The 24,844-nt window shown below is 39.9% G+C and overlaps 1 protein-coding gene across 3 annotated transcripts in view; it reads left to right on the forward strand.

Annotated features, from left to right (window-relative positions):
• Positions 1-24,844, forward strand: part of fmn1 (formin 1) — a 449,066-nt gene that overhangs the window by 206,072 nt on the left and 218,150 nt on the right. For all 3 annotated transcript variants that reach the window (XM_067991364.1, XM_067991365.1, XM_067991366.1), the window contains one exon: positions 24,059-24,146. In XM_067991364.1, the coding sequence (XP_067847465.1) occupies positions 24,059-24,146 (88 nt within the window). The remainder of the gene's footprint in view (positions 1-24,058; positions 24,147-24,844) is intronic.

Raw genomic sequence — 24,844 nt, forward strand, 5'->3', positions numbered from 1 at the left:
TCCTGCAATGAAAGCAAAGCTTCTGTGATGTTACCAGAAAGAACAGCTGTAGACTTGAGAGTCACACCTGTCAGTTGCCACACAACCGCAAAGATTAACCTCAAAGTTTCTGAGCTGGTGCCTGGGGCAGAGGAAACAATGCCGCAGGTGGCAAGTTGAAGAGGGTTAGGGCAGAGGAAGACGGGGCAGATTGAAGCAGTTACAATCTGTGATTGGGTTGGTCCTTATCCTCTTCCTCACCTTCATTATCGTAAGTGACCAGGAAGAAAAAACTCCACAGCTCTTCCTTATCTTCTTCCTCCTCCTCCTCCTCCTGTGCACACCTTCCCCCCCCCGCCCCCCCAAACCCCATTGCTATAGTTGATCTGGAGGAAAGGAGGGTTGAAGGTAAGAATAGGGGGGAATTATCCTTTTGGGAGTAAGGAGACAGAGAAAGGGGTTGTGGCTGTACGGTTCTTCAGAGGGATGCTAGGGCAACAATGCTCAGGAACTAATTTGGCAACGAGAAGATGCTGCCAACCTCGGCATCTCTCATGGCATGAGCTGACTGAGTACCCATGAGCTGCACGGCTTTGTCCTTGAAGGGGATAAGGGGTAAAGGTGGCCTTTTGTAGTGACCTGTCTTGGTGGTCATTGAGTGCCAATTTGTCCTGCAAGAAAATAGAATGAATCGGTTACCAATTGAGAAGTGTGTGCCAAGTGGCATGGGAGAAGTGAACTAAGAGATGTGGGGGTATGAGACTGTTAAAGTGGAGGAGGGGGTTTTAAGGTTGTGCATGTAAGTAATTGCTGTGAAGGGAGCTGGTTAACCATAGTGCAGGATGCCATGCTAGAGCTACCCTTAGCCAGAGTGCAGTGTGAAGGGTTATTTGTGGAAGTTTTACTTCGAGGTTGAAACATGTGCTGGTATCCAGGGTGGGCAAAGAAGAAAAGGAGAGAGTGCCCAGTGTGTTACCTTATCAGCCATGTAAATTATTTGACTCTGCCCTGACCTTAGACATTCTGGCGAGATCAAAAACTGAGGTCTGTTTTTTAAGTATGCATATCTCACAGATAGAGTCTAAATAGCTTCACAAATGTAAGTCCTTGAATGAATTGCCAAACTTGAATTATGTTTTTGTGTGGGCTACTTTTAAACATGATTAAAACCATTTCCGAATAACTATTTGTGACCATTTTCTGTGCCACATTGCACGTTAAAAAATCTGGAACATTAAAGTTAAGAATTCCAAATATATCATTAGGTATGTATCATCATTTAATCATTTTTTCCACTTTTAAAACCATCTTTTTCATTTAATTTATGTTACCAGATATTGTTAACCATCTAAATGTACTTGAATGACTTGCAATGTTTTGGCATCGGTCCAAACTTCTAACTAATATTTCACCAGTGATTAGATGTCGTCTATCAATGGTACTTGTGGAGTTTATAGGATAGTCTGGTTTCTGAAGTATGTGATTCTTATCTCTGCCTGTCTCTTGGTGCCAATACAATCTCCTGCCAACTTCACTGGATCAATCTTAGTGGACTCTGTACAGACAAGTTCCAAATACCCCACTGTTACTTTTCTTTTTTACAAACTTGAATTACTTTATCAGGTTGATGCAAACTTTGAATCCTGCTGATTCTACTTAATAAATACAAAGGATGCATGTACAGACATTGCTACCTGTAATATTATTATTTTGATAGGATATCGTGTCTTTACAAAACAGTGATTTAACCAGTGAGGAATCCTGACTGATTCAGGTAATTCACACATATAACATACATGTATCACAGTTAGAAACTTTGAACCCATGTATTTTATAATCCCCTCTTCTAGTTTAGTGTGAGTTTTCATTTCACAGTACTATCTATCCATCTGTCTATGAAAACTAATTTGTCAAGTCAATAATATTAAAATTTCCTTTCAGATTTTAATTAAATTTCATGAATGTTTTTCTTTAACCATACAACAATAAGCTAGTTGTATTACACATTTAGGCCTAGAAATTTGTTGACGTAAAATGGCACTAAAACAGCGCTAAAGTGCGCTGCCCGCCATATTCGTAAAGGCTCCTGTATAGGCATCAAGGGCCCGCAACTGAACCAGGCATTAGGCCTCTTTCATATGTAAATAGGGATTCTAACACCAGTTTGAGGCCACCTTTCGAAATTCATTAGCGACTGACTGCACCATGCATGCTGCAGTCAGTATTCTCAGGCACTTGGCAGCTTCCAGTGGTCCTTAAAGGGACCACTGAAGGCTGCCTCCCCATAGTTAAGTTTTTATTTTTTTACTTACCTTATTGTGGAGCTAGGAGGAGCAGGACTGCTTCTCTCGGCTTCACATTAAATTTTCGGGCCACTGCCGGTCATCACTTGCCCTCCTGCCAATTCCCTCCCCCCATCCCAGACTCTGCTTACTGCATTGGCCAGTGGCCAAGCCAGCTGATCTTTTTTATTCCCGGGACTGGTGATCTGTCTCTGGGGTCACGACTGGCGCCCGCTGTTTGACAATAGTAAACCAATGAGGCTGGTGGACCAATTTTGCGTGGTCCTCTTACCGGCTTCACTAGGAGCCCACAGCGTGCGCTGCACCGGGATTGTGCCTGTTTCCGGCGTGATCCAATTTCTTGCTTTAATAAAAAATCTTTCAGCTTTGCATTGGTGCAAACTCTGTGGTATAATGTGAGTAAAGTTGGCCAGATGAGATTTTGCCAAGCAATGTGAGACAACCTGGAGAAAATTAACTGTAACTGATATGAAGTAAAGTTTGCAAGGGTCTCAAGTAGCTTTTGGACCACCTCAGCAGAATGACCCATCAGTTCTTTGTGAACATAAAAAGAAGGGGAGGCTAAGGGCGAGATGTCAATTTTGTGAAGCTAACAGCGGAGCGGCGCAACTCGGACAGCAACTTTTGGATATTCACATGTAACCATATATCTGTTCCTCGCCTCAAGTTGCTTCACCATTTATCTATAAATAATGGCCGAGCGCCGTTACCCTCATCGTTATTTTGATAGCAAATTTTGGCCCAATAACTTAAAAACTCTTTTGAGGATTTTCATCAGATGACGAGTAAATTGATTTCTTGTCATCATCCCACTGACTGCTTTTAAAAATTGACATGTTAAGAAATGTCAGTGCATTTGGATCAAGTATCTAAATATTGTGCACTTTCTTCTGATGACAGTTGGAATGTTTTTTAAATTATTCTAATAGTTTTTTTTCAATTTAGGGAGAAATTATTTATGGGTATTGCTCACATTTTGAATTTAAATTTTGCTGCGTTTTATGGTACACGAATAAGCTATTTCAACACAGAAATTATTGCTTTGGACTCATTGAAAATTCAAACATCTCTTGAATCAACCACAGACTTTTCAAACCAGTATGTCAGCTTATAACAAATGTAAGTCCAATTAAGCAATAATAAACCAAATGGTCTGTTTTAGCAAGAGGTGAGTCACGTATTAAACACTTGGTGATGTAGATAAATACGCAACTTTGAGTTTATTATTGCTGTCAGATGACTCCAAGTTTAATATTTATTCAGTTTTAACAGATTTTCCAATACTGTTGTCTCTAGCCCTCTTGAGTTTACAGTTTAGCAAATTATTTGTTATATATCGTTTTATTTTGTTTTGTTTCAAGTATTTCTTTCCTCCTTGCCTGGAAGTGGTGACTCATAATAGGTTGTATAGGAATATAGGAACTAGAGTAGGCCATTCAGTCCCTCAAGCCTGTTCTGCCATTTGGTTAGATCATGCCTGATCTGTACCTCAACTCCATTTTACCCACCTTTGATACCCTTACCTAATAAAAATCTGTCGATCTCTGTCCAGAAAATTTCAATTGAACCCGCATCCACAGCCTTTTGGGGGAGGGAATTTCAGATTTCCACTACCCTTGTATGAAAAAGTGCTTCCTGATTTCACTCCTGAATGGCCTAGCTCTAACTTTAAGATTGTGCCTCCTTGTTCTGGATTCCCCCACCAGAGCAAATAGTTTTTTCTGTATCTATCCTATTGAATCCCTTTATCATTTTAAAGACCTCAAATAGATCACCACTCAACCTTCTAATCTCAAGGGAATACAATTCACGTTTATGCAACCTGGCCTCATAATTTAACTCTTTAAGCCATGGTATCATTCTGGTGAATCTGCGCTGCACGCCTTCCAAGGCAAAGGTATCCTTCCTGAGGTGAGGTCCCTTTGCACCTCTACAGTTTCTAATCTTTTGCCATTAATAAAATAAAGTATATTTTAATATAGTATATATAGCACAGGCAGCCCTCTGATTCCTTGCTCAAGTGCTTCTTAATGAGAAAGCCTAGACAGGGTGTGTATCACAGCCAAGCCCAATCCTGACCTCGTACAATGTCCCTCGCACTACACCCGACACACGTGTGCGCACACAGTCTAGCAGGCGTTACTGGACAATAGTCAACAGTAGGAGTCTTGACTGAGATTTTCCACCCTGCCTAGCCCGGGGGCACTGAATCACCCATATAACCAGACCTGAGATCACTAACGCAGCAAAGATAAGTAGCCAACTGTGAAACCTTTATTAGTTGTATGGCTCAGTACCACAACATCACAAGTTCACAAGATAATCATGGATGAAGACAGCCACTCAACTCATCCTAATTTATCTATCTGGGGAGATCCTAATGTCCCCCCATTGCAGCATCCAATTTTTTCTTTAATAATTTCAGGACTTTTGCCTTCATTATTCTATCTGGAAGTCTATTCCACACATTGATTACTCTGAGGTTGATTTTAACTTTTGGGCAGCCAACTGGCAGAACATAATGACAGGCAGCCTGTCTGTTCTGGCAGCGAAGAGGCTGGAGCCATTTACTTAGAATCGGTGAGCTGCAGGGTGCCAAACGGACATCCCGATATAGCTGTTGTCATCTATCTATGCACTCACCTTGCTCACTGCTCCCTGTTCATGTTCTTCCAATCTGGATTTAGGAACATAGGAACATAAAAACATAGGAACAGGAATAGGCCATTCAGCCCCTTGATCCTGTTCCGCTATTCAGTTAGATCATGGCTGTTCTGTACCTCAACTCCATTTACCCGCCTTTGTTCCATATCCCGTAATACCCCTTACCTAACAAAAATCTATCAATCTCAATTTTGAAATTTTCAGTTAACCTAACCTCAACAGCTTTTTGGCAGAGATTCCAGATTTCCACTACCCTTGTGTGAAGAAGTGCTTCCTGACATCACCCCTGATCGACCTAGCTCTAATTTTAAGGTTATGCCCCCTTGTTCTGGACTCTCCTGCTGGAAGAAATAGTTTCTCTCCATCTACCTTATCAAGTCCTTTAATCATCTTAAACATCTCAATTAAATCACCCCTTAATCTTGCATACTCGGTGGAATGCAAGTTTAGTCTTTGCAACCTGTCCTCATAATTTAACCCTTTTAGCTCTCTCCTTCCTTGGCACCCAGAACTGGATGCAGTATTCAAGGTGCAGTCTGACCAGAACACTATAAAGTTTGATCACCACCTCCTTTTGCCTTAATTCTACTGATTTAGCTATGTAATTTAACATCCTATTGACTTCCTCTATAGGCTACGGACCAAATGCTGGAATATGGGATTAGAGTAGACAGGGCTGATGGCCGGCGCGGACACGATGGGTCGAAGGGCCTCTCTCCGTGCTGTATAACTCTATGACTCTATGACTTGTTGATTACTGCTCTGCATTGGTTGGACATGTTTAGCATTGAGTCTACTAAGACCCCCTAGGTTTCTTTCAGATTCATCCTTAGCTATTTCAATAAACATCATTCATGGAGTTCATATGTCATATATCTTTTCCTTTCAATGTGTAGCACTTTACATTTGCCTGCATTAAATTTCATCTGACATTGTTCTGCCCATATACATATCTTGTCCTGGTGCCTCAAAGGGATCTAACATATGGTTGGCAAGGTACACCTAGTCAGACCAAACATATCACCTTGATATGGTAGAAATTTTTTTTTGTACAGTGGCCCTCTTCCAAAGGGGACCACAGTTGGCAGCTAAATCACCGTTTGAGGGCGGGTTGGGGGAGGGGGTGACGGGTGGGGTGGATGCATCAAGGACCCCAATTAGCACTTATGCATGAGGCCACCACCTGAGTCTGGAAGCACTTTATCAATCGCCAGAACCAATTATGTTAAAATCAGAAATCGTTGGGAACAGAGTGGGAAATGGAGGTTGTTCCATTTTAACTGCTTGTCCACCCCATTCCCGCTGAGTTGGGTTAAAATTTCCCCCGAAGGTTCATGAAATTGTAAGTGTCAGCACAAAACAAATGGTTCAGAAATGGCCTAAAACACATATCTTACTATTCTGAATGGTTTACTGCCTGAGCTGTCCACTCTTAGCAAGCCTGGATACCAAGTTTCCTGGATATGGGTAGGACTTGAAATCCTGAATGTCAGCACACTGGACGTCACATGCAGTTCTCTCACCTGCTTCAAACAGCAGCTTCAACTACCTACCCTGGACCCGACTGGAAAATCCACTGGGGCGGAAAATAGACGGAAATCAGGAGGAACCGATTTCCACCTAACCTCACACTCCGTGACACCCCATCTGCAGCAGTTTTCCAGCAGTAGTGGAGATAAAAATCCGCCTTTATGCCTTCGGGAGGTGGAGGGAATGGAGAAATGTATCAATGAGATAATTAAAAAAAACTCTGATTTGGAGCTGTAGGAATGGGGATGGTAATTTGGAATAGAATTCAATTACCATGTTATGTAAAGTTAAAATGAAGAGATAGGAAGTAGAAAAAATTGTGAAGGGAAAGTGTTTGTGCAGCCTTTCATATGCTTGTGGATTCAACATTACTATGCAGTCCAAGCTGTGAAACAGGATGTTCTTGCTGGGTTATTGTAGCAAAAAGAAGTACGCTCTTTTCTCCTGGAAGAATCCAACACTTCAGACCTCTTAAGATATCTGGAGGAAATGCTTCAGATAGTTGATTTTTAATACTTTATTTTGAAAGTTTTACTTCAAAGAAGCAAAATAAAAGTGAAAACCACTTTTTAAAAAAAAACTATGGGAAAAAAAATACATATTAAAGAAATCCAATGGCGCAAATGATGACCTGGTGCCAAAAATCTTTCCCGCCTCACCATAACAAAGTAAATTGCAATATGCAATTGCAAATTGCAAGAGAAGGGAGTGTGTCCAACAGTCTACACTTAACATAACTCCCTGATTGAAGACTCAGTTGTGTAAGATGCCGTATGTAGGTGTAATTATAGCTGTAAGGTGATTATGAATGATACAAAACTATAGATATCATTTGATTGTATTTCCATAACCAAAAAAATAGATCCCTGTATATTTTTTTAAAAGTGTAGAACTTCATGCCAACTCCTCTGTAGGATTCTTGACATGTTCTCCATAGAACAATTTAACAATGTACACTTTTAAAAGCATTTGGTATCATTTTCACATATTGTATAAAATGTTCACAAAATAGGTAGAATATTGCTTATGGTGCTCTTGAATTATAACCCTTTCACACATGCAAAATAAGTTCAGTAATATATAATTTGAGGCCGAATTTCCTTAGCCATTCCAGTGGACTCCTGTAGTAACTCTGATGGAGTCCAGCAAAATGGCCTCCACTTACAAGGCCACTGATGCAGGTACTCCCTATGCAGGTAAGTCCTGCTTACGTGGGCCATATGAGATCTGGCTTAAGTCTGGAGGTCAGCACATCCAGTGAAATGAGACCTCATCAAAGAGCATAAGTGGGCCCCATCGGTTGAAGAGGAATCATTTTTAAAAAAAATTTTGATCAACTTCCTTGTTAAGGAGGTCAAAGGGGGGAACAGGGGAGGCTACACACCCCTCGGATGGCAGCCAGGCACCTAACTTTCAGGTTCGAGGGCTAAATGGCCTACTCCCGTTCCTATATTTCCAGCAAAATGAGGTTGAGGTTGACAGGTGCCAGAGATGCGCAATCGTGGCGCCTGTCAACCCTAACCTCATTTTGCTGCAAATGAGATTCCTCCCCCACCCCATGATCATTCTCTAGCACAGTCAGCACCAGAGGATACCGCCAGGCTCCATTCTAGCACCACAGGTTGGGTTGTGATCCTCGGAATTTTAGGCCTTTTTAGTTTTAGTGACCAGGGAAGCAATAATTCTCATGACTGAAAAATTAAAATGACCATTTACGCATGAATAATGCATACTGTTCAATAGTTTTCTAGAGCTAATTTCAAAGTAATGTTAAAATTTGAGAAATTGTTCATTTATATACAATAACATTTTCATATTAATGGATGGATGGATAGATAGACCTTAGGTGTGACTGTCTTATATCCACCTTTTCATTAATTGATGGTTCTAGAAACAGGATTATTGCTTCCAGCATATCTTGAGTAGTTATAATAGTAATAACTATCCTGTGTAGTTATAAAATATAATCTTAGAATTTTTGGCAAAATTAGCAGATGAACATGGAACACCTTCATATTATATTCCTCTCTTCACTATTTTAACACAGGCATTAGTCTGTTTATTTTAAATGGTTAATGCTTCTGCTGGCGTGGAAGACAGAGGAATGCCATATAAATGCATTAAACATTTGCCAACTAATATCACCACAAATAATTTCTGGATTATAGTGTGGCATTACTTCGTGTTACTTAACATTTTTTCTCTTATTGTATGACACATTTAACTACATTTAATTACATTTAATTACCTAAATTCAACTCGCAAAACCTTTTATTTAAGTGCTTACTGAAAGGAAACATGAATAGAGGGCATATAGTGGAAAAGTTATTAACAGCATGTAGTAAAAGTGTGTATACACATAGATTTTGAAATAGCTAGCAGCATTTCGGCATTAGAAGTCTTTTAAATCCCTGCGGGAATCTCTAGGAAGTGGTGTGTATTTGAGTTATGGAAATGATTTTTCTGGCTGGTTCCAGGGCTTGTAAACAGAAAAGTTCCAACGTTAAAACTGCTTCATTTATTGAAGTGCTAATGCAAATCAGGAATTATCAAGTATCAGTGTAATGTATACAATGAAAATTAAAATCTATCAGTCACTCTCAATGTCCTTTTAGCTGAATGATTATCATATCAAAGACATTAAAGGTAATAAGTTTTCTGTTGTCTTTTACTTTAAAACAGCTTAAAGTAATTAATAACACATGTTTTTATTTAAGGTCTAATGTAAGTGGTGCTCTTTTGAGAGGTAATTTTCAAAGGTTAGTTTAGTAATGTAAAATAGAGAGGCTGTACATGCCACTGCATTTTCTATTTGAATCATAGAATGAGACCCTATACTTATGCATACTTTGAAGAAGTATTATGAACCAGAGTTTAATGCTTTTCACAAGAACCTTGGTCAATATGGGAAGTGAGATAGAATGGAAAACCACATGAGAAGTATAGTATTTGACATCTGTATTTCAGTTTTATGTTTCCAGATTTATGGCCTCTAAGGAAAGAAAATAAAAATGCTATATATGTGGAGAAGAATTATAATAGAGGAGAATGCTTAAGTCAGTAAATGAAATGAGAGAAATATTTTTGCTCTGTAAAGTTTCAGTTTTAGGTGTTTAGTTTATAAAAGACATTCAATCATTCTTCCTCCTCTAATGTATTTATTATCATCATGATATATTGATAGCTATGTTTTACGTCTGACAACAGTTACAAACCGATGTAACAATGCATGAAATTATTTTAAGTTTTACTCGTAATATGCTTTGGAGTATGACAATAACAACAGTGTTTAAAATACTTGTTGGAGTACTTAAAAATACTCCAAATGGCTCAGTTTACCAATAGTCTATTCCAGTTTAAAGTGGTTTCTGGGTTTATTGATTCTGCAAATGTGATATCTATCAGACTTCCAGAATAGACTTTAAAGAAGATCCAGCACACATTTCCCAGTATTATTATTACCACTTCAATCTTTTGTCAGAAGTAAAATATCTTACTTTTCTTACAATGATTACAATTTTCTTACAATGATTTTTAAAAATAAATTATGTGTGTAAAATCTTGGCCTCAAACAAGGCATATCTAATGGGGATTATGGCAACCTATGCATTTGGCCCAGAATGAGGTCAATTGGAAGGTCGTTGAAAGCTGTACAAATTACATACAGTCAAAGACTGCAATTATCCCTGTTAGAACTTAATCCACTGCCAAGTATGGAAGTTCAGCAGGCATATGTGTAACTTTCAGAGATGACTCTTTGAATTTGGGGATACTATGAGGCAAGACTGAACTTATTAGTAAAGGTACCAGATAAAATTTGGGTCAAGATGTGTGTTCTTTTGAAGTCTGTATCAGCAGAAGTTGTAGTTTTCAATTATACAGTTTTGGTTATGAATTCTTATGTCCACCACCTTAGAAATATGGATTTAATTTTTGTAAGCTTTATTTTATTTGAGAGTGTTGTGACTTGTTTTTAAACCCATGGATTTGTTCAGAATTAATTTATTTAAAAATGCATTATTTTGTTCTAGGTGAGATCAAAGTTGAATGTGTACTCTCTGTTTCCTTCAATAAAATTAAGATATTCTACATTCAACACAGAAAATGCTAAGAATATACAGCAGATTTGTCAGTTCTGATAAAGGGTCTTCACCCAAATGTTGATGCTGATGATCCTGCTGTGTAATTTCAGCATTTTCTGTTTTTATTTCAGAATTACTATGAAAAATTGAAACTATAAGAAAAAAAGAGTAGAAGGGAAACAAAAAGAGAGATTAGGAAGGCTAAGAGTATGAAAAATGATTACTAGTCAACATAAAAGGTTTTATAAGCACAGAAATGAAAAGATAATCAAAAATAGTGATCTCACTTCGAGACAAAGGGAACTATCTTGTAATTGGGAGTGAAGAAATGACTGATGCTTAATAAGTATTTTGCCTCAGTTTTTGCAGAGGAAGGAAAAGTCGGACTGTAGGAGTGCCTGGGGAGAATATAAAAAATTCTTATTCGAGTTAAATATTCCAAAAGAAACTGAACTAATTAAGTTAATGGGGCTGTATCTTATTCCCATGGTCATTCTCGTGCACCTGTGCCTTGCAGGACCATAACTGAGTGCTATAAATGCCAGCAATACCATGACACACACAACTCTCCATTTTGGAGCAGTAACTTTTAGTTACTGAAATTAGAACATTCACAAGGCCTAGCTGCTACCTAACTCAGTCAATTCCTATTTGATGTGGGCTTTTAATTTCTCCTCTAACTCCACAATCCATTTACAACACACGGTGTGACTAACTGAGGGTCCTTTTTGTTACTCTATCACAGCCACTACTCGCTGTTCAAGAGCTGCCTTTAACTCCTCATTCTTCTGTAAAGTTTTCTTTAATTTATTACAATGTTTTGAGCACTGTTCTAGTTGTCTTATTAGTGTCTGACAGATTATACATATTTGTTGGAATATTACTCCCTCTCCTTTTCCTCATCAAAGAGGACCTTGACCCATTCAAACGGGTCTTTATGTCGACTGTGTCCAGTGCAGGGTCTGTTCCTTGACGATCAAGGACAAATTATTCAATGAACTACGCTAGATTAGATTTTTCTACCATAGTGACTTATTTAAAATGAAACTGTAATCTGTAAGTACTAAGTCAGTAGTAGGCTTAGATCCTCACACTACCTGATGGGCTACGATAAGGGGATCAGTTTTGCAGTCCACGCTTATGATACATCGCTATACCGTTCCTTCTAGGGTGCCACTGTTAGCTAGCTAGCCATATTTATTTGAGCTGAATCAATGACGATAAGACAATACACTTACAAGCAAGGTTTCATTTATTCAAACTTTAACACTCCAAATAACAAAATACTTACAAACCAAGCAAACTTGATTCGGGGAAACTGTATCTATCAAGTGTACAGTTCTTGAGTTCACATTTCCTAGGTTGACTCCAAATTTGCTAGTTTATATACCTTTCTTGATCACAAATCACTAACGTAAATGTTCTTATTAGGCAAACAGCAACCTCTCTAAGCTACAATATATATACTAAATGGAAGGAGTCGCACAACACCAGGTTATAGTCCAACAGCTTTATTTGAAATCACAAGCTTTCGGAGCTTTGCTCCTTCGTCAGGTGAAGTGAAGAGTTGCATAAAGGCACAGCATATATAGTCAGAGAACAATGCCTGGTGATTACAGATAATCTTTCTAATTGCCCTTTATCACACCTCGGCAGAGAGATAATCACAGCAATCAAAGCAGTTAACTCGTAAGTGCAATTTTGTGAAATCGGCCAGAAAAGTTAAGCAGATTTAGAGTTCTGATTTTTAAGATCTTTACAGTCAGTTACCAAATCCAGGATTGTTTGGAAGGCTGGAAAATTAGGGTGACAAACATGCTTAGGGTTTGAAGAAAGACCATATTTGTCTGGCACTGGGATTAGCTGACAAAAAAACTGCCTTCCAAACTAAGAATATAGGCTAAGTAGACATTAATTATAACAGTACAAGGTCACTAAAGTCCACTGCACCAAGAGAATTCACCACCACAACCAGCTTGCCTTTGTAATTTATATCCATCAAGTCATGATGTATTCCAAATATAACTGCTGTTTCTAACCTTTCACAACTTTGTTTATTATTATTTTATTATTTAAAAACTTGGCAATGGCAGTTACAAGTGCAAATTATCAACACACCATAATTTTGAAGACCTCAATAACATAATAATACAGATTCTAGACTCGGTTAGAGGAGTACAGCATTTTAGAACCTGCACATGTATGTAACATTTTCCAATACTTCATTCACTGTGATGATAACTCTGTCAACAAAATTATTGCATTTCTAAAGAAAAACATCTCATACAATTTTGTTTAAAAACCATAATTTAAAGAAAACTGTCATCTCTTAGTGGTTTGTTTTCAATAATTTACCACACTTTAATTTTCGTTGACATAAATTGGCATTGATCCCTAGAATCTAATATACAAATAAGTTGACGTATTGTTACTTATATTGACTCCATGTCGGTCCAGTCCACAACAGAGGCATCATTAAAATATTAAAATAAGGGTCCTGTGCCTGTCTAAGGAACTTTTCCCAAATTGAGCTGCGGGATTGCTGGATTTGGTGATTTTTAAGCCAGTAATTCTTCGTTCCAACAGTCAGGAGGCAAGCTGCAGCAGTGTTATTTAAGGGGATCCTCAGCTGCATTTGGATAGGTCTCTAATTAGTCATTCTAGGCTGCTTGTGTGCTTGTACGCCTTGTATTGGCTCCTATAGCTATGTAGAAAACTTCTGGAAATGCGGGAGTATCTCTGTGCATGGGCTTCACTACATAATCTCTGAAATTATGGGTGTGCTACTCAACCTCCCATTGGGGCTGGAGGATGATAAGGAAGAAACTTAACACACCCTAAGATTCTAGATTTTGGTTTGGCTAACTTCAACAGGATGAGACAGAGACTGAGGACAGCAAACTGGTCAAAACTGTTATCGGGTAAAACTACAGATGAACGGTGGGAGGTGTTCAAAAACAGATTTAGCTTAATACAGGACCAGTATATATCCCTAAGGGAGAAGAGCTCTACTTAACAAATAAAACAGCCATGGTCGACAAAAGAGGTGAGAGATAACATAAAACTAAAGGAAAGAGCATACAAAAGTGCAAAGAATAGTGTAGATCCAGAGGACTGGGAGAGTATAAAGAACAGCAAAGGAAGACAAAAAAGATAGTAAGAGCTGCAGAAAGGGAATACAAAAAGAAAATTGCGAGGACAGCAAGAGCAACACGAAGTGTTTTTACAATTATATTAGGAGAAAAAGGGTAGTCAGGGGTAATATGGGCCTTTTAAAAACAGATGCAGGTAATATTGCAAATGAAAATAAGGAAATGGCAGACTTGTTGAATAATTACAGAAGAGGATAATATACCTGACATTCCAGGGGAACTAATAATGAACCAAGGACTGTAACTCACTAAAGTTAACGTAAGCAAGAGAACATTATTAGAAAAATATGGCACTAAAGACTGACAAATCCCCAGGACCTGATGGTTTCCAACCCAGAATTATAAAGGAAGTAGGTGAGGGAATTACAGATACTTTAGCCATAATCTTCCAAAGCTCTCTAAATTGTCCCTTTAGATTGGAAAATTGCAAATGTAACTTCATTATTTAAGAAAGCTAAGAGAGCAAAACCAGGAAATTATCAACCTGTTCGTCTAACATCTGTTGTGGGGAAGTTATTGGAATCTATAATTAAGGGCAGTATGGCTGAGCACTTCGAGAAATTTGAGCTGATTAGAGAGAGCCGACATAGATTTGTAATGAACCTAATTGAAATTTTTGAGGAAGTAACTAAAGTAGTAGTCAGTGGAATGTCTATGAATGTAGTTTATATGGACGTCCAGAAGGCATTTGGTAAGGTTTCACATAAGAGACTGTTAGCTAAAATTAAAGTTCATGGAATTGAAGGCATTGACAGGCTGGTGGAATGGGCGGACACATGGCAGATGAAATTTAAAGGCGTTTGATAAAATGCCACATAATAAGCTTGTCAGCAAAATTGAAGCCGATGGAATAAAAGGGGCAGTGGCAGCATGGATATGAAATTAGTTAAGTGACAGGAAACAGAGCGTATTGGTGAACGGTTGTTTTTCGGACTGGAGTGGTGTACAGTGGTGTTCCGGGGGGGTCAGTACTAGGACCACTGCTTTTTTTGATATATATTAATGACTTGGACTTGGATGTACAGAGCACAATTTCAAAATTTGCAGATGACACAAAACTTGGAAGTGTAGTAAACAGTGAGGAGGATAGTAATAAACTTCAAGAGGACATAGACAGGCTGGTGGAATGGGCGGACACATGGCAGATGAAATTTAATGCAGAGAAGTGCGAAGTGGTACATTTTGGCAGGAAGAACGAGGAGAGACAATATAAACTAAATGGTACAATTCTAAAGGGGGTGCAGGAACAGAGAGACCCGGGGGGTTATATATGCACAAATCTTTGAAGGTGGCAAGACAGGTTGAGAAAGCGGTTAAAAAAGCATACGGAATCCCATGCTTTATATATAGAGGCATAGAGTACAAAAGCAAGGAAGTTATGTTGAACCTTTATAAACCACTGGTTTGGCCACAGCTGGAGTATTGTGTCCAATTCTGGACACCACACTTTCAGAAGGATGTGACGGCCTTAGAGAGGGTGCAGAAGAAATTTACTAGAATGGTTCCAGGGACGAGGAACTTCAGTCACTTGAATAGACTGGAGAAGCTGGGGTTGTTCTCCTTAGAGCAGAGAAGATTGAGAGGAAATTTAATAGAAGTGTGCAAAATCATGAGGGGTCTAAGATAGAGAGAAACTGTTCCCATTGGCGGAGGGGTCGAGAACCAGAGGACATAGATTTAAGGTTTTTGGCAAAAAAAACAAAGGTGACGTGAGGAAAAACGTTTTTAGGCAGCGAGTGGTTATGATCTGGAATGCATTGCCTGAAAGGGTAGATCCCTCATGATTTTGAACACTTCTATCAAATTTCCTCTCAACCTTCTCTACTCTAAGGAGAACAACCCCAGCTTCTCCAGTGTATCCACGTAACTAAAGTCCCTGATCCCTGGAACCATTCTAGGAAATCTTTTCTGCACCCTCTCTAAGGCTTCATATCCTTCCGAAAGTGCGCTGCCCAGAATTGGATACAATACTCCAGTTGTGGCCGAACCAATGTTTTATGAAGGTTCATCATAACCTCCTTGCTTTTGTACTCTATGCCTCTATTTATAAAGCCCAGGATCCTGTATGCTATTTTAACCTCTTTTTCAACCTGCCCCACCACCTTCAAAGATTTGTGCACATATACCCCCAGGTGTCTCTGTTCCTGGACCCCCTTTAGAATTGTACCCTTTAGTTTATATTGCCTCTCCTCGTTCTTCCTACCGAAATGTATCACTTCACATTTCTCTGCGTTATATTTCATCTGCCATGTGTCCGCACATTCCACCAGCCTGTCTATGTCCTCTTGAAGTCTATCACTATCCTCCTCACTGTTCACTACACTTCCAAGTTTTGTGTTATCTGCAAATTTTGAAATTGTGCCCTGTACTCCCAAGTCCAAGTCATTAATATATATCAAGAAAAGTGGTCCGAATACCGACCCCTGGGGAACACTGCTGTATAGCTTCCTCTAGTCCGAAAAACAACTGTTCACCACTACTCTATGTTTCCAGTCACTTAGCCAATTTCATATCCATGCTGCCAGTGCCACTTTTATTCAATGGGCTTCAACTTTGCTGACAGGCCTATTTTGTGGCACTTTATCAAACGTCTTTTAAAAGTCCATATACACCACATCAACTGCATTGCCCTCATCAACCCTCTATTACCTCATCAAAAAACTCAATCAAGTTAGTTAAACATGATTTACCTTTAAAAAATCTGTGCTTGCTTTCCTTAATTAATCCACACTTGTCCAAGTGACTGTAAATTTTTTCCCGTATTATTGTTTCTAAAAGCTTCCCCACCACCGAGGTTAAACTGACCAGCCTGTAGTTGCTTGGTTTATCCTTACACCCTTTTTTGAACAAGGGTGCGACATTTGCAGTTCTCCAGTCCTCTGGCACCACCCCCATATCTAAGGATGATTGGAAGATTATGGCCAGTGCCTCCATAATTTCCACCCTTACTTCCCTCAGCAACCTAGGGTGCATCCCACCCAGACCTGGTGACTTATCTACTTTAAGTTCAGCCAGCCTTTCTAGTACCTGCTCTTTATCAATTTTTAGCCCATCCAGTATCTCAACTACCTCCTCTTTTACTGTGACTTCTTCCATGGTAAAGACAGATGCAAAGTACTCATTTACTACCTCAGCCATGCCCTCTGCCTCCATGAGTAGGTCTCCATTTTGGTCCCTAATTGGCCCCACCCCTCCTCTTACTACCCGCTTACTATTCATATGCCTATTAAAGACTTTTGGTTTCCCTTTTATGTTAGTTGCCAGTCTATTCTCATACTCTCTCTTTGCCCCTCTTATTCCTTTTTCACTTTCCCTCTGAGCTTTCTATATTCAGCCTGGTTCTTACTTGTATTATCAACCTGACATCTGTCATACTCCCCCTTTTTCTGCTTCATCTTAGTCTCTATCTCTTTCATCATCCAGGGAGCTTTGGCTTTGGTTGTCCTACCTTTTCCCCTTGTGGGAATGTACCTAGACTGTACCCAAATTGCTGAGAAAGGAGGGTACAGCACAGGAGGCTTTACGCCATGTGAGTCTTCCGGAATTGAACATCCTACCTCAAATTAACTCATGGGTCGTGTGTCTGGTGGCTCCGATTCACAAGGAGGTCTGTGGCAGAGCTACGTCACTTGTTGCAGCACCAACTGCAGCCCAGAACCAGGGCACACTCATCACTACCTGTGGCTATAAAGGCAACTGTGGCTCTGAATTTTTATGTCTCGGGGTCATTCCAGGCTGCAGCAGGTGCCCTTAGCAACATCAGTCCATTTGCAGTCTATTGCTACATCAGGCAGATCACAGATACCCTCTTCACTAAGCAGAACAAATTCATCACATTCCCAATGGAGGCAGTAAAACAAGGAAGATCTCTGGGCTTCACCAAAATTGCAGGCACAAGGTATCTTCAACTGTACTCGCATAGCCTTGCATGATATATATGAAGAACCCGGCATCTTCGTTAACAGGAAGGGCTTCCACTCATAAATGTACAGTTGCTGTGTGACTGCAGGCAGTGCATCATGCAGGCCTGTGCCCAATTTCCTGGCAGTTGTCATAATGCATTTATCCTGTGCCGGCCCTCCTCCTGTTCATGCCTGCTCCCTGCTGTTGTGTGCCAGCTTGTCCTGCAAGAAGAAAGGGGGAGTATGTGGCCACAACCTATCAGGGTAGAATAGTGTTGCTGGTGCATGAATGATGGCACAGTGCTGCTGAAGTGAGGGAAGTAATTGTTAGAACAGTAGCAGGTTCAGAGTGTGTAAGTCACAGCAAAATGAGCTTCAGTGATGTGCGCTACAGTGATTAGAGAAGAATGATGGGAAACGGGGGAGGGAAGGGTTGTGAGTGCTGGGGCTACGGGTGGTCAGGGCTAAGCAGAGACTGAGAGATGTGCTTAGAAGTCTTACCATAGCAGTTCTGGTCAGATCACAACTTTTTCGGCATTGCAGCTAGGTCCTGGCTATGGTTTTGAGCGTTCACCTGCTCTGCCACCTCTGCCCACTGGTGCTGGGCAACTTGTCTAGACACCCTTCTGCTCTCTGAAGAGAAGAGCACCTCCTTCCTCCTTCTCACCTCCTCCACCAACACCTCCAGAGCAGCATCTGAAAATCGAGGGGAGCCAGGTGGGACTTGCTACACCACCTCTGCATGCTATTTCCATTATTCAGCAGTAATTTAGTTCAATGCAGCCGAAGTGCTCCTCCCTGTTTAAGGGGTGCCAGCTCTTCGAATGGCATCACTGAAGCCTGATTTCCCGCCACCCCAATCGGCAAGGTAACCATTGTAATCAAATGAGACACAAGAACTAATTTGGCTTATACCTCTCCTTCACGTAATTGAGCGCGCGGTCTGATCGTGCTGCCTATTTTCTGCCGATTTCCTGCACTACCCGAATTTCTCCCCCTTGACTCTTCAATTCATCCTTAGCTATTGCAACATCTTTCATGGATTGCTTATTTTTGCGTCCTCTGTACAGGACTTTACACTTACCTGCATTAAATTCCATCCTGCATAGATCTACCCACATACTTATTTTGCCCAGCTCAGTTTGTAATTTCTGACCTGCTTCTTCTGATTCCACTGCCCCACCGAGTTTGGTACCATCAACAAATTTGACCACTTTGTATTGAGTCTCTGAGGTTGACTGACCTGGGGCTTTGTTTACTTAACAACAATTGGACTTGATGGTCTTTTTTAAAAAAAGGACCTAATTCCACCATAGCAGCAGAATAACACTTTGTATATTTAATGATACAGTACCTTATGAAATAATGGGCCAGATCTTGCTGGAGCAGGGCATCTCGCGGTGTGCCCTGATAGTTAGACATTTTTCTGCATCCTACAGCTCAAAATTTTTTTGTGTAACTTGCTGGAAGTGCGAGCTGATAATGGCGTGGAAAGAAACAAAGCAATGACTGAGAAATGGGGTGAATTAAAATGATTGAATTAGAGTCAAATCAGGTACAGGAAGAAAAATAAAAGGAAGGAAAGAAGGATTCGATTGAGAGAGAGAAAAAAGAGACAGAAAGGAAAAATAATATTAAAAAAAATTAAAATTTGACATTTTAAAAATCTCTTGAGAACGAGGAGTGAGACTCCACGGTTTAAATTGTTCAATTTCTGGTCCAAAGAGGTTGATTGGCACTGTATTCACATTGTTAAAAAGGTACTTATGCTGTTAATTACCAGACTTAACTTTCTGTGGCGAGTTTAATCAGCAATTAATGTGCAATTCTGGCAAGTTCTTAAAAATGCAGAAATTAAAAATCTAACTTCATAGGGAAAATTGCAAATGAAAAAAAAAGAAAAATACGATTCCAAAAGCATACAGATACTAAAATCACAGAACAATGAAACAGACAACTTCTGAAAAAGGTTACTTGGAATGAAATTGTGAAAGAAAAATGAATATATTAACCCCCTTCCATCCTCTCGTGGCTAAGGGCGAGATGCTGTTTGTGCAAAGCGAACGGCAGAGCGGTGTAAATCAACCAGCATGTTCTGGAGATTCACAACTCATGGCGTATCTCTCAATCTCCTGAACTTGCTGGCCGATTTGCACATTAATAATGACGTGCATCGTTAAGACGCCATTATTTTTCCAGCCAGGTCCGGCCCATTGTATCATCTGGCTTACTGTGAGTAACGCCATGGAAGACCTGCTGATGTTTATATATGAAAATCTTCCATCTAGTGCTTGTCCATCATACACCAGACCTCACACTTTGTCACAGAGGCAAAACAACCTTTTAAAAAAAGAGAAAGAAAGCCAGTCATGCCCCGGAACCTGAAATTCACAAATTAGTTGCAACTGCCCTCTGATTGACTTCATTAGTTTATAAGTAGCTACATTTACCTGGATTTACCTATTTGGAGCAGTGGCCTTAAAGGGACAGGTCAGGTAGGGCAGCTAAACATCATGGTGCTGCTCCAGATCTGAATTTACCGATGAACAATGCCACAGGAATGTACTAGTGACTTTGAAATATTTCACTTATGCGGTGGCCACATTTTCATTTCGGGATTGTGTATATCTGGTATATACATTAGTCTTCAACTTCAAACTTTGTTTTAAGTCTTTTTAGTTTAAAGTAGTACTGACAGCTAACTGATGCCCAATGACAGTGAGTCAGAGAAAGTCTAGTTTAAACAAACACAACCTACTGCGAAATAACTTGCATGAGACAATGTATTTCAAATTTGTTTGAAGATGTATTATTTATAACCACACTTATAACTTTGATGCCTTTAGCCCTTGCAGAACTATCTCCCACTCATGTCATTCCCCCAATACAGACCTCTATCTTTGCTCTTTGAAGTTGGAAGGGCACAAAATTGAGCACAACTGCCATGCAGCTGACCTAGTCATCCATTGCCAGCTAGTTTTGACCATATCAAGCACTACTGTTGTTCTCTCTCCTCTGCCAAATCCACCCACTATTCCAAGATCATCCTGGAGGACAAGGATAACCCTAGGCTCCATTTTTCTACAAACATCTGCTTCCTTAAATCCCTCATCCCATCCCTCCTCTAGCACCAAGTGCAAGGAGCTCATGGAGTTCTTTTGTTTCCAAAATGACCATCAATGGGCTACATCACCCCCTTTCTTTGCTTCTCCCCCAGTCCTCCTGGCAGCTTTGATAGGCCATCGCTACAGTTTCTTCCCCCCACACCATGTGCTCTCCAAGTCATTCTGTCCATTGGACTCTCTTCCTACTCCCACAATCCACTTCACTTTCAACTCCTGACCGTCCAACTCGCCTTCTTGACCCACATGCTACCTGACATTGTCTCATGCAAGTTATTTCGCAGTAGGTTGTGTTTGTTTAAACTAGACTTTCTCTGACTCGCTGTCATTGGGCATCAGTTAGCTGTCAGTACTACTTTAAACTAAAAAGACTTAAAACAAAGTTTGAAGTTGAAGACTAATGTATAGTGAAATATTTCCTCAGGCACCATCCCTCACCACTTCAAAATGGCCATTATCACCTTCTCAAAAAACCCTTCCTTGACCGTTTTGCCCTAGTTACTTAACCCCAGTCTCCAACCTCCAATTCCTCTCTAAGGTAATCACCTCCTATTTATTCTGCACCTTCATTTAAATTCTTACAATCCAACTACCGCCTCTCCTACAGTAACAAAACAGCCCTAATCAAAGTCATGAACAATATCTTCTGAAACAGTGGTGCTTTATTCCTCCTCATTCTCCTCAGCCTCTGCACAGCACTTGACACAGTGGACCACACCATATTTCTGCAGTCCCCCTCATCCATTTTTCAGCTCTCTGGGACTACCCACGTATGGTTCCATTCCTACCTTTCTCCACACTTCCATCAACCTCTTGACTGCCTTTGTGCTGTCAGACTGCTTGTCCAACATCCAGTCCTGGTGGAGTTAGAACTTCCTCCAGCTTAACATTGGAAAGGCCAAAGCCAACATCTTCAGCCCCCACCTCAAAAATTGTTTCGTTGCCATTGATTCTACCCTTTTTTCCAGCCATTGTTTCAGGCTATTTGCAGCCTTGGGGTTCTGTCCGAACCTAAGCTGAATTTCAAACACCATATTCTTTCCATCGCTAAGACTGCCTACTTTCACCATAGAAACAGTGTTCCTGCTCCACCCTACCTCATCTCCTGTGCCACTGAAACCCTCATACATGCCTTTGTCACCTCTAGACTCAAACTATTCCAATATTTTCTTGCTGACTTCCCAGCTTCCACTCTCTATAAACTCCAGCTTGCACTAAGCTTTGCTGCAGATATTCTATTCTACACTGAGTCCTACTTGCCCATGACCCCTGTTCTCATTGATCTACATTGACTTCTGGTTCCCCAACATCTTAAATTTAAAATGTTTAAATCCTTGCATCGCTTGACCCTACCCTATGTTTGCAACTTTGTCCATCCCTATGTATCCAAACTCCTGAACACTCTATTCATCTGGCTCTGCCCTTTTGTGCATCTTCCACCCCCCCTCCCCCCCAACACACCCTGCCACTTCAGCTGCCTGGATCCTACCCTCTGGAATTTTATCCGTAAACCTGTCAGCATTCCACCTTTTTCTCATCCATTAGAAACATCCTCAAAAACCATCTTGATCATTAAGGCAGAAATTGCTCGGAGCGACGAACCAATGCTGCCCACCGCTCCATAGATTTATACTAACCCACTAACTTACTTTACTTTGGGCACTTCCTCAAATTGGAAGCGGAGAAAAGCCCAGCATCAGTTCAAGCGAAGCGAGAACCCTGGGAGAAGCGAGAGGATCACGCTCTCCCCTCGACCAATCAGATTGCAGCATTTTTGACAAGCTGCGAAACAGTTTCTGCAGACTTTTTTCGTGAAAACCAGGAAGTGAAAGGAACAACATTAAAATCATTATAGACAATGGAAAAAAAAGAGGGTAAGAAATAATTGAATTAAATAAAAGAGACAGAAGGGAAAAGTTTTTTAAAAATAATTTTTTAATTAATTTTTTTTGAATGACTAAAAACTATTAAAATAAGGATTAATGAGACTCCACATTTTTAAAAGTTAATTTTTAGTTGTTTGGCAGTCATTAAGACTAACTATTAAAACTTAGTTTAGACCTGGTATTTTTAAGTGTAACTGTTTTGTGGCAATATTAGTTGCTTTCCAGCTGGGCAGATGAACAAGTTGGCACTTTTTCAATGATTTCTCTGATTGCAGCTGGCGATATACCTATAATTTGAAGCTGTCATGTCGCCAACAAACCAGTAGGAGCAAGTTCCGGATTTCCACCTTTCATTGCGCATGTGTGAACGCTGGAACTTGCTCCTCCATTTCACCACTAACAACGATGAGCACTGTTGAGCTCTCCGTTATTTTGCAAGCAATTTCTGCCCCATTGTTTCTTCCACGCATATTAATCTCTCGTTTCCTGGGTCGGCATCTATATATTTATCTTGGAATATTTTTTAAACTAAAGGTGCTAAGGAAATGGAAAGTGTTGTAGATTTACCTATGTATGACAGCTAGTCTAAAGTAAGTATCTATATTTTGTCTCTATGTCTGGTACACATGGACAAACCTTAAAATGTCAGATGTAAGAATAATTACTATGAGTACTTACTTGAATTGATGTGTAATTACAATGTATGGATTGCGGTTGACTACTCATAGAGATTTAATGCTGTTAAACCCTTGCTGAAGTATGCTACCATTGGTACCAGGCACTGCCAGTATCTTACACTAGTGGTCATTACTTGTCCAATGAGTGCTGACCATTTAATTACAAGGGACATCACAAGCCTGATCCTACTCTCACCAAACATTCAGAACTATAATGGTTTCGATATGTTTAAAAATGTACACTTCCATCTAGGGTCACTGGGTAATGATAAGCAGTGGGCTGATTTTCTCTCCCTAATCTAGGAACACAGACCATTCGTAGCGCCCTCACTGTCGCCCTGCCTGAGATCAACTAACCAGTTAAACCATCTGCATAGCCCCTTCATTGCATTTAATATATTGATGCACTAACATATAACATCTATTTCATTCTCATTTGTATGCTTCTAAACAATAGAACTCAATAAATATGATAATTTTTGGGAAAGCACCAGAAAACAACTACAAAAGCTGCTGGATTGTTGTAAAAACCCAACTGATTAATGTCCTTCAAGGAAAGGAACCCGCCACCCCTACTTAGTCTGGTCTACATTTGACTCCAGTCCCATGCAGTGTAGTTGACGCTTAATGCCCTCGTCGCAACTAGGGATGGGCAATAAATGCTGCCTAGCCAGTGTTGCAGACATCCCAAGAACAAATTTTTTTTAAAAGTTCTTTAGTGTCAAATGTTAATTTGTTTTAAATTTTCATTTCAATTACAGATTGTAAAATTGCTGGATGGCAAACGCTCTCAAACAGTGGGAATTCTTATATCAAGTCTACATCTGGAAATGAAAGATATTCAGCAAGGTATGCTTTGGGTGTTTGAGCAAAATACATGTTAACACATAAAACTACTTCATTTTGATTTGTTTTTTAAATGAAAAATCCTAAGAACATTATGTCTGAGGCATTATTTTGTGCTTAAAGAAGTGCTTGCTTAGTGCAATTGAAGAGGCATTTTCTAAGCTTCCTGCTCACCCGAAGTCCAAATCACAGTCACCCACTTTCATGACATTACTGGGAATTAAGTGCATCACTATTTCCCAATATACCACTCGTGTCCCATATCTGGGGAGCTCTGATTTGTGGCCTCAGATCTGTGCTTATCTTTATTATGAAGGTTACATTTCTGAATCTAGATTGATCTGAATTACAACGGTTTTGATCTGTTTAAAAATGTTCAGATTTTGGACCAAAGATACTCCTATTTCCAAGAAAATGCTACTTCACATGCACAGTGGATCGGTTTGCTATTTTTGTTCATTTTCCACACGTATTGTGCCATTTCTTTTTAAATGTCCATCAATATGTTATGTGCATCCATGTTTTGTAGGCTTAAGAAAGGAAACAATTGGTGGATAGATCATTTTAAATTGTTTGCATTTTAATTTTTATAAATCTGTTGCCAAGTATCCATCCAATCTATCTCACTCACCAATTTCTAAGGTGATAATGCTACCTATGTATCTGACGTATTTTGCAAGGTTTTCACCACCGGCCTTGCA

The sequence above is a fragment of the Heptranchias perlo genome, chromosome 10 (genome assembly GCF_035084215.1).
Source record: "Heptranchias perlo isolate sHepPer1 chromosome 10, sHepPer1.hap1, whole genome shotgun sequence".
Lineage (NCBI taxonomy): Eukaryota > Metazoa > Chordata > Chondrichthyes > Hexanchiformes > Hexanchidae > Heptranchias > Heptranchias perlo.